We start from the raw sequence: 15,137 nt of genomic DNA on the forward strand, positions 1-15,137 counted from the left end.
CCTGCTGTAATTCAGATCGAACCATTAAATTTAGAAATAGAGTATGTTATGTTCCAAATGTAATTCAGATCGATCCAGTAAATTTAAAAAAAAAAAAAAACTTGCATAATTTATCATGGCTGATAAAGATGATAAACATTTCTTGCTTGCTGTAAACGTGTTGGAATGAATTGCAATTTTTTCACTATTGTAAGAAAGATTGAACTGGACAAGAAAACGTTTTATGTTTATATTTTCTAAGAGCAATACTGTAACCTGCGAGAACTAGGGAACGCGCAAAGTTCATAAAAACGAGGTAGACAGTACTTGTGCATTTCGATACATTTATTTGAACGTTTATATCTTCTAAAATGTGTAGCTATGTGAATAAAAACTGTACATAAAATACACTTGGGCATTTTCCTCCTTTTCACGTGGACGCATCTATACTGAATAGAATATGAAGCAAATATGTAAGCCTTATTAGTAATATCAATGAGATTACAAATCAGTGGTTACCCTTGTTTTTGGATCGTAAAATGTTAAAAGGTCTATTATTTATTGATAAATCAATTGCAACCCGCCTGACTGAGCTCAATGTCCTCCATCTCCTTCGTCACAATGCGTATTATTACCGACGTAACCGTCTCCCATGCATTCTTGGTGGATTTATCCATTTTACTTCCCAGAGTATCCTCCAAAAATGTCATGAAAACATCAAAAACGTCCTGAAATGGAGTAGTTGTGTGTATATATATATATATATATATATATATATATATATATATATATATATATATATATATATATATATATATATATATATATATTCTTTTAGGTTCGTCACATTTGCTTTACTGTTCTGTTAATAGCAATTCTGGTTTGATGCCGTAAATACAACTATGATTCTATCAGAATGAATACAGTTTAACTGAATCTGCTGCACATTTGCAAATTGATGCCAACCCATCCCATGGAGATCACCGCCCTTGCAGATTTCCTATATTTACAACTTCACCACCACCAATAATAATAATAATAATAATAATAATAATAATAATAATAATGATAATGGCAACAACATTTACGATAAAAAATAAGATGCCCTTTTAAACACGAAATACGAGTATGCTCCAAAATTGTTGTTGTTGTTGCTGTTGTAGGGTTTAACGCCATTTTTCGGCACACGATACATGGCGACCAGTATTAATGGTGGAGGAAGAACCCGGGAAAACCCCGGAAAGAACCACCGACCCACGAGAAGCTACTGGCAAGCTTTCTCACATACCCACATTGGCCGAATCCGAGACTCGAACCCACGCAGATAGAGGTGAGATGGCAGTGATCCGTAACGGAGAGCTCTTTAGACCACTCGGCCACTCGCGGCCCCTCCAAAATTGTCAGGAAAACCGCATAAAAGGTCCTGCAATATATATATATATATATATATATATATATATATATATATATATATATATATATATATATATATATATATATATATATAAATTTAAAATCTTCCATCATGTCCAGTAAAAACCACAAAAATGTAATTTATTGCGACAGATTTTCTCAATCCAATCCTGCTGCTTTCTTGAGTCAGTTATATTTATGTAATCAGCCTTGAAAGTGAAGGGTATTTATGGAAAGGGGGTGGGGGTGAGCATGTTGTACCGAATAATGAGTTTAATATTGTTAAGTTCGAGTCTGGAGCAAGAATGGTATATAATAAAAATACATTTTCTTTTCCTAAGTTAATACCGGATATATTTCATCAAGGGGTAATATATATATATTATAACCGATAGGAATACCTGGATTGCCATATTGTAATTTCAGATAGGTTAAAATATTTAATCAAATGTATTTTGTATATTCGATTTGCTTTGTTTGTTAGTTTTATTTCATTTTATTTCATTGCATGTTATTGTAATTTAATATTGTGTATTGGACTTGACCTTGTTCAAAACTGTGTTCAATTCTGCTTGAGCCAAATTGACTTTTTTGTTATTTTATTCACTATAAACAACTAATACATGCTAAATTATTCTCTATATGTGGGTTGAAAAATCAGTATTATTATTATTAAAAACAAGTAAATATGTTTGTTTGGGTCTAAGTTTTGGAATTTCCTGAGTTTAATCCAGGTTATGGATTTGATTTTGTAAACATCAGGATCGTTCTAGAAGGTTATTTTCCACTAGGCAATGTTTTTGTTGTTGTTGTGGAAAATGCTAAATGTGACCTGAGGTTAAGTAGAGAACTATATATATATTGTAACCGAGTGGATCTTATCATTCGTGCCTTAACATCTAGCACTTTCAGGTTGTATATTATATGCTGTGACCCGTAGTTTTGGGATGGAATCTTTTTTGTTCAAATTATTGAATTCAAGTGATTATTTTCTCTGAAAATACAAAAGTGCTCTGATAAAATTCTTGGAAAAAGACATTCACTAGAACTTATAGTGAATTCAAACCTGAATTATATTACTGTGAATCAAAAAAATACTTTTGGCACATCAACACACTAGGAGCTATAACAGACACGTCATCGCTTTCAGTTTTTGGATTTATTCTGGACTTTTACTGAATTGTATTCAGGGATTTAAATTACTAGGACTTGTGTCTGTAATTCTTGGATTATTTTGGGATTTAATTAGCAATACCGTAAGTTCTTTTTTCTCATTTTCACTTTGTATTCTAGGAAAATAAATTACTTGTTAAATTTTACATAGCTTGTTGTCTTTCACTCTTTTCTGTTACTTATTTTAAGAGTATAGACTCGTAACAAACGCCACTAAAACAATTTATTTTGTTAGTTGCCAAAACCTCATTAAATATTTACTAAGTTGCACATTAGCATTCAAATTTGAGTTGATCCTTAAAACATATAGTCGTTAATTTGAGGTTACTTTCCAGTAAAGTAAATGACCAATATGGTTTGAATACATAACCAGTGCGACGCCAAGACATCTCTGGCTGTGCTATCCTATATATATATATATATATATATATATATATATATATATATATATATATATATATATATATATATATATATATATATATATATATATATATATATATGTGTGTGTGTGTGTGTGTGTGTGTGTGTGTGTGTCTGTGTCTGTGTGTGAGGGGGTTGTCTTTACAATAAATTTAAAATTTTTTTAGCTTTTCATTTTTAGTAACGTTTTAGAAACTAACAAAGAATTACTCAGTTGTTCCAATGGCATTTAAAAATTTTTTTAAAATCCATTATTATATCCATTATTATTATTTACCATTCTGTATTCCTATCTGTTACAATTAATTACAGTGTGGTATAATGACTAAATGGGAACGTAAGCACAGAGAAAAAATTTCAACTACTGTTTCCAAATAAATATCGTGCTGTATGATCGAAAAGCTTATAAAAGCGATCGTGATTGTTTGATTGTTTATACTTCCACAGCAATGCTTTGATGCAAACATTGTATTAGTTTTTATAGCCGTGTAATTTGGAGCTGATGATTCGCACATACACAATGTATGACCTACTTACTGTTTTCAAAAGTGATATTTACATTAGTGTTCTCAAAAGTAAACGAGTATAACACACCTTAAAGTTTTGCGGTTTGATACCCCTCTTATGGTGGTTTATGGTAAGCTTCTGTATTATACTGACTAGACACTCAGCGTCATCCAGGCTGTCTATCATCCCGGTCACCCCGTGCATGAAGTTTGAGGCATGTGCACGCAGTTTGCCCGATTTCTCCACCTCACTGAGAGGCATTCCATCGAACGTCTTGAAGAAGCTCAGGGCGACAGGTAGAGTTTTGAAGAGTCTAAAACAGACAGAGACTGTCATTAACTTCAAATAATAATAAACCGTGCGTTCTTTTTTGCTTTTTGTAAGTGGAGTATCTTGCTTATATGTTGCGTCATATGTCACGGACTTTTAAAGGTAAAGTATTCCACATCTGGTAATAATTAGTTAGGAAAACAGACTATTTTTAACATAAAGACTTGGACGAATAGACAACGCAAAATATAAACAACGAACGGCTTCGAAATAATTACAGAACACTTAGCTAATGAAAAAGAACCTTTTTGGAATTTGAAAATATTTCTTAAATTTTTTCCCCTCTTTTGACACTGTTGTGCAACAACGTAAAGTTAATTCAGTGCAAAAGTTTGTTTTAAACTGTACTGAATATTTGGAAAATTAAATGTATGCGTTAATATTTTGCAATAGAGCTGGGTACCACGCATAATTTTGTAACACGTTAATCCGTGGTATTTCTGAGTATACCGCGATATGTATCACGATATACCGCAACTATATTATGGACCAACAATTCAGGGACTGGAGCCTAAGACTTGTTTGTTTCATTTCCGCCTGTCATTGGCTGGAAAAATATCTTGCTCCGATTGATAGCAAAATAGTACCATATTATATTCAGGACACTTTTTAGGAAAAAAAATATTAATTATCTTGAGAGAAAGAAAAGAAAATATTTCAACTCAGACGAACATCACAGCTCTCCCCACCCCACCCCAAAAAATCAAGTTGTCAGTACGTTAAATTAGATGAATTTGCTACGTGTATGTTAAAAGGTGTATACACTGCATTGAATCGGGATGATTAATGCTACACTATGCCTGATATTGTGAAACACATCGTGCTGTCATTATAGAGCATATTGATAAAAAGGAAGTGTTGGTAATTAAACCTACAATTTTCTAGCTACACTATAGATATAATAGGCAGGGAAACTTTGAGTGGAATGCCATCCACTCAGCGAGATATTTATGAGAGTAGGTAAGTAACCATGAAACGCATTTACTCGGCAAAAGAGAACATATTTAGTGCACTGGAGAAATTACGTAAAGTTCAGACAGGAAACAAGTGCGCTCCTAAAAAACGATGATTCGTGATCTTACAAAGTCATACGTATACTTAACACATTCACATACGCTACTAAAAAACTAAAACATGACACGTATTTTAATACATTTTTACGAATATACAATACAGACATAAACTAAGTAACCGAAAGAAGCAAAATCAAGACGTTTTGTAAAACTTAACAAGCAATTTAATTATCAAAGTTATAACTGAAAATGTGACAGGAACTTGCAGTATTATGAAGTGAATCCAAAATAATCCTAAAAAGTTACATTCAAGTCCAAAAGAATGAACAGTTCCGTATAACTTTCGAAACCGGAAATGTACTGGTCTGCCAAGAAAAGTGACGATGTCAAAATGGCGTTGTCCAGAACTCCTTTGAATAATTCTCAATAGTTCCAAAAACATATTATAGTTTAATGAATACTTTACATTGCCAGTGAACAGTGCAAACAAATGTTTTTTTTCCTATCAGGACTTGATGTTACAACAGAACACAAGAAATAAGAATGACTCCAAAATAGGAATGAATCTGGTTGCTCAGTTCTCTCCTTATTTATACCTTCCACATTTATTTACGACTATATGTTGAAATACACCCCACCTGACAGATCTTACTACTCCATCGACTATTTAAAATTACATATTCATGTGACCTAACCCATGCAGTAGGAATTAACATAATTCTTTGACGATACCACCTGACCGATCTCTCCAATACGAAAAGGCCGAATCTTATCAACATATTTTACTAATAATCATATTCTTAATAACAGTCAAAATGAACGTAAGCATTTATTTAGATCATATGCAATTTTACGTTCTTTAATATCTTAAAATAAACCTTATATAGGTACACCAAATCCAACTATATAGATCATCACTACAATTTACAGTCATAAATATATATATATATATATATATATATATATATATATATATATATATATATATATATATATATATATATATATATATATATATATATGAATGATATAATTCCGATATTTCTTCGAAAGTTGGATTAGTCTCGACTATGTTTCACAACATTCCCAAACATTTGATTAAAGGATCACAAATATAGTTATATTTGTAATATGCACCATTAATTTTTAAAGATACAACCGTTATGTAAAAATAATATAATTTAACTATTTTTGACATGAATATCGAAAACATTATGTTAATATCTTTCAACTCGGAACAAGATTCGCCGGGAATTTCCGTACTGTCACGTGCCTCCTACGGTATTATTTCTAACACCGGAGAAGATGTACAATCAAAATTTAAGTAGCTTCGAGTCCCCAGTCAGCAATGCCGACAGTATAGGTGTATAAATAACTTAAGATGAAAGGTATAATTTAATAAAATATATCAAATGTATTCAACTTTTCATCCACAAATTTCTCAATCGCAGTTTCTTTGGAACAATTACAAAGAATGACATATTCACATTTGCCACTTACTATCTCATCATATAAAATTAAAGTCTTCAATGAGAATGTTTCCCTTCAGTATTGTGACTGTTACTCATCTGTCCGCCTCTTGTTTCTGTTTTGGTACTTCCTGTATCCTTGACTATAGTGCTCTCCTGACACTTCCGGATCCGTCCTTCAGACACTTGTTCCTTCCGGCACTTTGCTTCCATATAAACTGCTGACGTCACAATAAACCTCCCACGTGCTCTCAATGTGTCTTCCCTCTCTCCGATTCTCGGGTGTCGCCTCTCACACCCGCACGGTAAGCTTCCTCAAGAACCCTTCGTTCGCAATCCAAACTTAGAATTTCCTTAGAATTCCTTCCCACCGTTTAACGAGCGCACAACTCGGAGTACAGTCTAATGCCTCCCGACTTCTCTAAGATCCATGAGGTTACAACAATGATCGAGATCAATCCATATCATTGAGACTACAACCATAATTGAGATTAATCCATATCAATGAAGTTAAAACCATGATCGATATCCACTCATATCAATGAGGATACAACTATGATCGAGATCAATCCATATCAGTGAGGTTACAACCATGCCAGTAAGGTTACAATCATGATCGAGATCAATCCATATCAGTGAGGTTACAACCATGCCAGTAAGGTTACAATCATGATCCAGATCAATCCATATCAGTGAGGTTAAAACCATGATCCAGATCCAAGCATGACAGTAAGGTTACCATCGTGATCGACATCCACCCATATAAATAAGGTTACGTTGCACATGATAGTCTGTGTTTGTCAACACATTAGCCACTGTATTTTGAATCCAGTTTGTAGCATAGATATTAAATAGCCTGTTAACACATTAGCGATTGTGTTTCGGATCCGATTTGTAGCATACATAGTAAATAGCTTGTTAACACATTAGCGACTGTGTTTCAGATCCGATTTGTAGCATACATAGTAAACAGCTTGTTAACACATTAGCGATTGTGTTTCGGATCCGATTTGTAGCATACATAGTAAATAGCTTGTCAACACAGTAGCGACTGATTTTCGAATCCGATTTGTAGTATAAATAGTAAATAGCTTGTTAACACATTAGCGACTGTGTTACGGATCCGATTTGTAGCACACATAGTAAATAGCTTGTCAACACTTAGCGACTGTGTTTCGGATCCGATTTGTAGCATACATAGTAAATACCTTGTTAATACATTAGCGACTGTGTTTCAGATCCGATTTGTAGCATACATAGTAAATAGCTTGTCAACACATTAGCGACTGATTTTCGAATCCGATTTGTAGCATAAATAGTAAATAGCTTGTTAACACATTAGCGACTGTGTTACGGATCCGATTTGTAGCACACATAGTAAATAGCTTGTCAACACTTAGCGACTGTGTTTCGGATCCGATTTGTAGCATACATAGTAAACAGCTTGTTAACACATTAGCGATTGTGTTTCGGGTCCGATTTGTAGTATACCTAGTAAATAGCTTGTTAACACATTAGCGATTTAGTTTCGGATCCGATTTGTAGTATACATAGTGAATAGCTTGTCAACACTTAGCGACTGTGTTTCGGATCCGATTTGTAGCATACATAGTAAACAGCTTGTTAACACATTAGCGATTGTGTTTCGGGTCCGATTTGTAGTATACCTAGTAAATAGCTTGTTAACACATTAGCGATTTAGTTTCGGATCCGATTTGTAGTATACATAGTGAATAGCTTGTTAACACATTAGTGACTGTGTTTCGGATCCGATTTGTAGCATACATAGTAAATAGCTTGTTAACACATTAACGATTGTGTTTCGGATCCGATTTGTAGAATACATAGTAAATAGCCTGTTAACACATTAGCGATTGTGTTTCGGATTCGATTTGTAGCATACATAGTAAATAGCTTATCAACACATTAAGATCCGATATCAGCATACATAGTAAATAGCTTGTCAACACAATAGCGCCTGTATTTCGGATCCGATGCGTATCATACACAGTAAATAGCTAATCACCACATTAATGATCCGATTCGTGTCATACACAGTAAATAGCTAATCACCACATTAATGGTCCGATTCGTGTCATACATAGTAAATAGCATGTCCACATATTAATGATACGATTTACATCATAAAGAGTAAATAGCTTGTCAACACATTAACGATACGATGTGTATTATACATAGTAAATAGCTTGTCAACACATTAACGATACGACGTGTATTATACATAGTAAATAGCTTGTCAACACATTAACGATACGACGTGTATTATACATAGTAAATAGCTTGTCAACACATTAACGATACGACGTGTATTATACATAGTAAATAGCTTGTCAACACATTGACGATACGATGTGTATTATACATAGTAAATAGCTTGTCAACACATTAACGATACGATGTGTATTATACATAGTAAATAGCTTGTCAACACATTAACGATCCGATTTGCATCATAAAGAGTAAATAGCTTGTCAACACATTAACGATCCAATTTAGCGACTGTATTTCGGATCCGATTTTTATCATACATAGTAAATACCATGAAATCCTGGAGATATTCTTTAAGTTTAATTACCAGCGTGATCTATTTGAGGTGCACTTGCATTTAATTGGCTAAGGGTTTCTTTCTATTTATGTTAATGAGGTGGACTAGCATTTGATTGGTTAGGAGGTTTCTTTTACCACTCTATTATCTGTATTTCTAACCCCAATTTAATCAAACTTTATGAATAGGCTTATTTCATACAAATGCTGGATGGCTTTACTTACGAGTAAGACCTTTCTATAATCTTGTATATGATGGGTTAAGCATGCTACCTACCACTCAGGAGATCGTATTCCAGTCTTTTATTGCTCATGCTTGGTCAGTAATATCATCTTTGTCATACACAGCGTCTACATTAAAGCGAGATCTACGTATATTATTTAATGTTTATTTATGGTCTACAAGGATAAGAACAGAGCATTATAAATTTCAGTCTTGTGAATATGTTTGTTTTTAAATCTGCTTGAAATTAATGTTAAAAATTATTGCATGCATAAAAACTCTTAAAGATAATTTTAAACCGCATAATTCCCGTAATCATTTCAAACAAAAACTGAAGGGAGATAATTGCTTTCCCCTGATGAGTGTGCATCTAATGTCGCGAAACTCTTTCTGTGCATTGTGCTAATTACTAATCTTATAACAATTTCTGGTATTCGGATGTGTCTTAGAGTTTAAATTCCACCAATGATGAGGGAGGGGCAATGCTCAGATAGTTTACAGTGAGGTATATCAACAGCTGAGAGTAAAACGAAGGCAAAAGCCGGTATGATAAAAATGATTCAAGTTTAAAGGTTTAATGAAACTGAGCACGCATGAACTAAGTGTAGAACCTACCTAATAAAGAAGGCAACACCCGTGGGGACGGGGTTGACTGAAACCACCTTCCAGGTTGATCGTAACGCGTCCTTCTGGCGAGGCGTTAAGCCGGTACTGGGGTCAGGCTCGTCCATGTCGATTCGGGTAAAACAAGCTGTTAAAGAAAATGTTGAACATCGGCATTATTACTATTGCTGGTTTCTTTCTTGTTATTCGGGTATATTATCGTATATTATGTATTATATTGACTACTTAACATTACAAATGATTTAATTATCAAGAATAAAAAATATTAATAAATGGTTCAAACAGGGCTATCAATAGAGAAACAATCAAGATGGCGGTCGTACTCAAAACGACAGTTGTTTACTCTCAGGATTCTTTTTTTTAATTCTTTATAGAACACCAATAATACAGATAAAACCTATACAAACGCTACATCACCAAGTGAGCTGAATCACGATGTTGAGACATTGATCTCGAAGCTCTCTTTCTATGATCAGAGCCAGCGTGTATCTACAATTTAAGGTGGATTGTACTCTGAGATTAAAAAAATGCAAGAAATAGGTCACATAGATGATCGAATGGTTCGCATCAAGCAGTGGTCGTATGTTGCTCAAGCTACGATCTGATTGTTCCAGTGGGGTCTCAGCGTTAACAAGAAAAACAATGAAATACCTAGGATTGTCATGTGATTTAAATGTTGTCACGCCGCGATATTAGTGCAGAGGTGGAATAACGTTTTAGTTCCAGAACAACTCGCCAAAGTTCAAAACAAAACAGCTCATCGGCTGAAGCCTTTTATCGAATCAAACTGCCAAATAGACAAGTTCAGTAATTCTCGAATTGAAAAGCGAGATAAATACACTGAGTGCTGCTCACACACAGTGCCGGGTCAGTACGATGGAAAGAGAAAACAGTTTACGAAACTTAACAGGAGCAACTAAGTAAGCTTGATGCACTAAAGTTGTAGGTCCCCGTCAAGTTGTTATTGCAATGCAGGCCACATACCCATATCATAAATAACACATTTTAATTGTTAATAACACATCTGAAAAAGGAAATGAGAGCATAAAAATTGCGACAAGTCCTATATGGCGGTTGTCATACTAGAATGTTTAAGTTCCTTTCTGAGTACAACTACAGTGAATTCAAGGAAGACAATCGTTCTTGCTTCTGAGGGTTGAAAAGACAAATATTTTGGTAATTGTAACTGACCTTAAAGTTGAAAGATCTCACATACACAGGCAAAATAATATTCAGGCTCAGACCCTGAGTTACAAAAGGAAAATATTTCTTCATAGTAGAGTGTATGATCATTCCTTATTGTATTTACTCAACGACTCAAACAAACGCCTCCTAATTTACACAACACTCCGTTACATTATTACATCAGTTATCGGGCGGTTCCAGTCCAGCATAAGCAATTGAGAACCATTGTAGTAGTATAAACAACATTTTATCTTAAACCACCTTTCCAACAGTATGTACTATACACGTGGGCATATGGGGGAAAAAATCAGCTCAACCCGTTCTATTGGAATGTCAAAAATATATAGCTCTAAGACATCGTGTTCTTTTTACCTTATTGACTTAAAATAGAGGCATTATTATTCCGTTTTTCGTGAACTCCGATACAATTAATACACAGTTGATGCTGCAAAACTTCTAAAATTATCACAGTGCTGCTGATCCATCCATGGATCAAAAACCTCGCTTGTCTTTCCTTAGTGTCTTCAGATGATTGCATTGAGGTGATTATTTTCTCTGGAAATACATAAGTGCTCTGACAAAATTCTTGGATAAAGACATTCATTGGAATTTATACTGAATTCAAACCTGGAATAATATTTCTGTGATTCAGCAAGAAAATGTTGACACAGAACTTCGCTGATCATAACAGACACGTCATCGACTGCAATTTTGGATCTCATCGGAACTTGAACACTGTTTCATTTAGGACTTTTTGTTACTAGGATTTGTGTCTTTAATTATTGGATAATAATTTTGATTTAATTCACAATACCGTAAAATCTTTTTCTCATTTTTCACTTTGTATTCTACTAAAAAAAAGTATTTGTTAAATTTGACAAAGCTTGATGCCTTCGTTCTTTTATGCTACTTATTTTAAGAGCATAGACTCATAATATAAATTGGGGGCTCGTCCGGGATATGAATTTCGCTAAACTATTGTAGAAATCATTATTTTTTAAATTAAAATTCCCCTAGTTTCGGAATGTGTTAAATCCCAAGTATTTTTTCACGTTTTATATATCTTTACTGAAATAAGCAAGCTTTTTACATTGTCATCAAAAGTGGAGATCTTTATTTCAAATCCTACCCAGGAGCAGTTAGACTTCTTGAAAAAAGATGAATTGCTTCGACTTCCCAGAAAATATGATCTTTCCGAAGCACGAGCTTCTTTAAAGAAGCAAGAAATAAAACATATTTTGGTCCAATATTTGGTGGAAAAGAAGTTTTGGATAAAAGTGCTTTGGTTATGATTAGTAAGTCTGTATCAGACTCTAACAAAAAAATAAGAATTTAGAAATAAAATACAAGATGGAATTAAGAGTTGAAAAAAGATTGAACCTCAGAAAGAAGAAAAACAAATTCTGTTGGAGAAAATGAAGACAGAAACAAATGCAAATACAGTCGGAGAGAGAGAGAGAGAGAGAGAGAAACAAATGCAAATGCAATTGGATAAAGAGGAGAGAGAGAGAAAAAAGTTACAGAAAGAAGAAAAACAAATGCAAATTAAATTGGATACAGAGGAAAAAGGCTAATGCAAATGCAAAGAGAAAAGGAAGAAAGAGAATTTCAAATTTATTTAAAAGAATTAGAGGTGGCAAGTGAAATGCACATTCCTACTTTACATACAAATTCAAATTTTGATGTTACTAATAGATTAGTGCCACCTTTTAGAGAAAAAGAAATAGACAAATATTTCCTGATTTCGAAACAACTGCTGAACATTCGAAATGACCAAGGGACAATTGGACTATATTATTACAGAGTGTACTTTTTGGCAAAGCCCGAGTCATATATGCATCCTTGTCAATATAGCAGAGTGCTGGCTAAGATCTGGTTAAGAAATGCATCTTAAACAGTTATGAGTTAATCCCTGAGGCTTATCGGCAAATACTCAGGAACTAAAAAAAGGAAGCTGGAAAAACATATCGAATTTGAAAAAGAAAAAAAGCAGTTATTTGATAAGTGGTCCTTAGCCTAGAAACTTGATCAAGATTACGAAAATCTCAGTCAAGTCGTAATACTTGAAGAGTTCAAGAACTGTGTCCACAGTGACATTAAAACTTATCCTGATGAGCATAAAGTCGAAACCTTGAACAATGCTGCTCATGCTGCTGATGAGTATTCTTTAGCTCATAAAGATTCTTTTGTAAGTAAGTCTTCAACTCAGCCGTCATCTGGTAAAAAAACGTATTTCAATATAATACCAGCCCTTTTAAATTTCAATCTGGCACAGCTTTTAGAAATCAAGTTTCTGATAAGGTTGATCAGAAAACCTTATCTCTTCCTACTTATATCTATTACAAGAAGAAAGGACGCGTTATTTCTGATTGCTACAAATTTAAAAAAATAAGCAAAAAATCAAGACAGGCCTATTCCAAATGCTCTAATTTCTAAGAGGTCAAGGTCACGGTCATGTATTGAAAGCAATACATTTGTTGGGTCTAATAAACCCCAGTTTTGATTGTATTATGGTGAATTATGAACCATTCGTGCCGAAGCGTTCTATATCACTCATGAGTGATTCAGCCAATCCCATCCCTACTAAGATTTTAAGGAACACGGTAGCTTCCCAGAGTCTTCTATTGTCAGGTACGTTGTCTTTTTCTGAAAAGTCTTCTTCTAATGAGAGTGTTCTCGTTGAGGGAGTAGAGTGCGGCTTTGTTCCTTTCCATTGTATAAATTTGTCATCTGACTTAGTCTCAGGACACGTGTCAGTCGGAACAGTGTATTCTTTATTCATTGAGAGCGGTCATTTATTACAAGGCAATGACCTAGCTGGAGATAAGGTTGTAGGAAATCCATTTGAAACTGAGAAGCTTTGTTTGGATTAGAAAGTCGATCCTATTGAAAAAGAATTCTCTGATTTATACCCAGCTTGTGCAGTTACTAGAGCTATTGCACATGCATTGGTCATGGTTTCGATGAGGCCACTTTCACTCCTTAACTGATAAATTAAAGGGCATTGATCACAGTGATCCACTTTTAACTACTCATTCTCTTTATTCTAATCAGGGTAACAAACGACAACCATTTGTGGTCGAACAGGAAAAAAATCACGAGAGCTCCTGTTTGCTTCAAAATGCCATTAGTGAAAATGAAGCCACATAAGCACCTGTCTGTTATTATATTAAAAATGGAACTCTTGTGAGAAAATGGAGACAACTCGAGGTACCTGATGGTGACGAGTGGTCAGTGAACTATCCAATTTGTTGTTCCAAAATTATACAGGCAGTAAATTCTTAGTCTGGCCCATGAAACTCCTTTGGCTGGTCATTTAGGGATTAATAAGCATTAACACAAGATCTTGAATCAATTATATTTGCCAAACATTTAAAAGTGATATTTATAAATACTGCAGATTTTGTCACACTTGTCAAATAGTAGGAAAACCCAATCAGAAGATTCCTAAGGTTCATCTGCAACATATTCCTACATTTGATGAACCATTTAGCAGAATAAGGGTAGACTGTGTCTGTCCCTTACCTAAGACCAAGTCAGGTAAACAATATTTGTTGATCATAATATGTGCGTCAGCAAGATTTCCAGAGGCACATCTTTTGAGGAATATCAAAACTAAAGCAATAGTAAAAGCTTTGATAAAGTTTATTTTTAACTCAATTTGGCCTTCCCAAATCTGTCCAAAATGATCAAGGGTCAAGTTTTATGTTTGGAATTTTCCAGCTAGTTGTGCTTGAATTTGGCATCCAGCAATTCAAGTCAAAAGTGAAGTTATGGTTTGACAGAACTACAATGAAGAGAACGTTTGAGTCTAGTAATAGAGTTCTGTCTCTCTTGCTCATTCATCAAACTTTTCTTTAGATAAGGTATTACGGCCCTTACAAAGTTAACAAGAAAATGAATGAGTTAAATTACGATAAAATTACTCATGGGTTAACCTTAAATCCGTTTGTTTGATTACTGTGCAAAATATACTTGTATCTCACCTATATCCGAAACAAGCAATAATTATTACTTTCATGTATATTACTTCTTATCAATACAATATTCTTTTGTTACACACTATAACATCTTTTTGTACCGCATGATGTATGGATCTGTATCACGGGTCAGTGGCCTATATTACAAATAAGCACTATGACGTAAAATATATGCATAACATATGCTAGAATATATAATATATATATAAGTGCTAGTCATTTTCATATATATATATATATATATATATATATA

The 15,137-nt window shown here is 33.9% G+C and overlaps 1 protein-coding gene across 6 annotated transcripts in view; it reads right to left on the minus strand.

Moving 5' to 3' along the window:
• Nucleotides 1-306: 306 nt before the first annotated feature.
• Nucleotides 307-15,137, minus strand: part of LOC149788613 (globin-like) — a 97,240-nt gene continuing 82,409 nt past the window's right edge. For all 6 annotated transcript variants that reach the window (XM_089974690.1, XM_089974687.1, XM_089974688.1 and 3 more), the window contains 3 exons: nucleotides 9,711-9,846; nucleotides 3,583-3,808; nucleotides 307-707 (listed from right to left, as the gene is read on the minus strand). In XM_089974690.1, the coding sequence (XP_089830816.1) occupies nucleotides 549-707; nucleotides 3,583-3,808; nucleotides 9,711-9,826 (501 nt within the window). In that variant the 5' untranslated portion in view covers nucleotides 9,827-9,846 and the 3' untranslated portion in view covers nucleotides 307-548. The remainder of the gene's footprint in view (nucleotides 708-3,582; nucleotides 3,809-9,710; nucleotides 9,847-15,137) is intronic.

This window comes from Sinohyriopsis cumingii, chromosome 11, assembly GCF_028554795.1.
Source record: "Sinohyriopsis cumingii isolate HCF-2022 chromosome 11, ASM2855479v2, whole genome shotgun sequence".
Taxonomy (NCBI): domain Eukaryota; kingdom Metazoa; phylum Mollusca; class Bivalvia; order Unionida; family Unionidae; genus Sinohyriopsis; species Sinohyriopsis cumingii.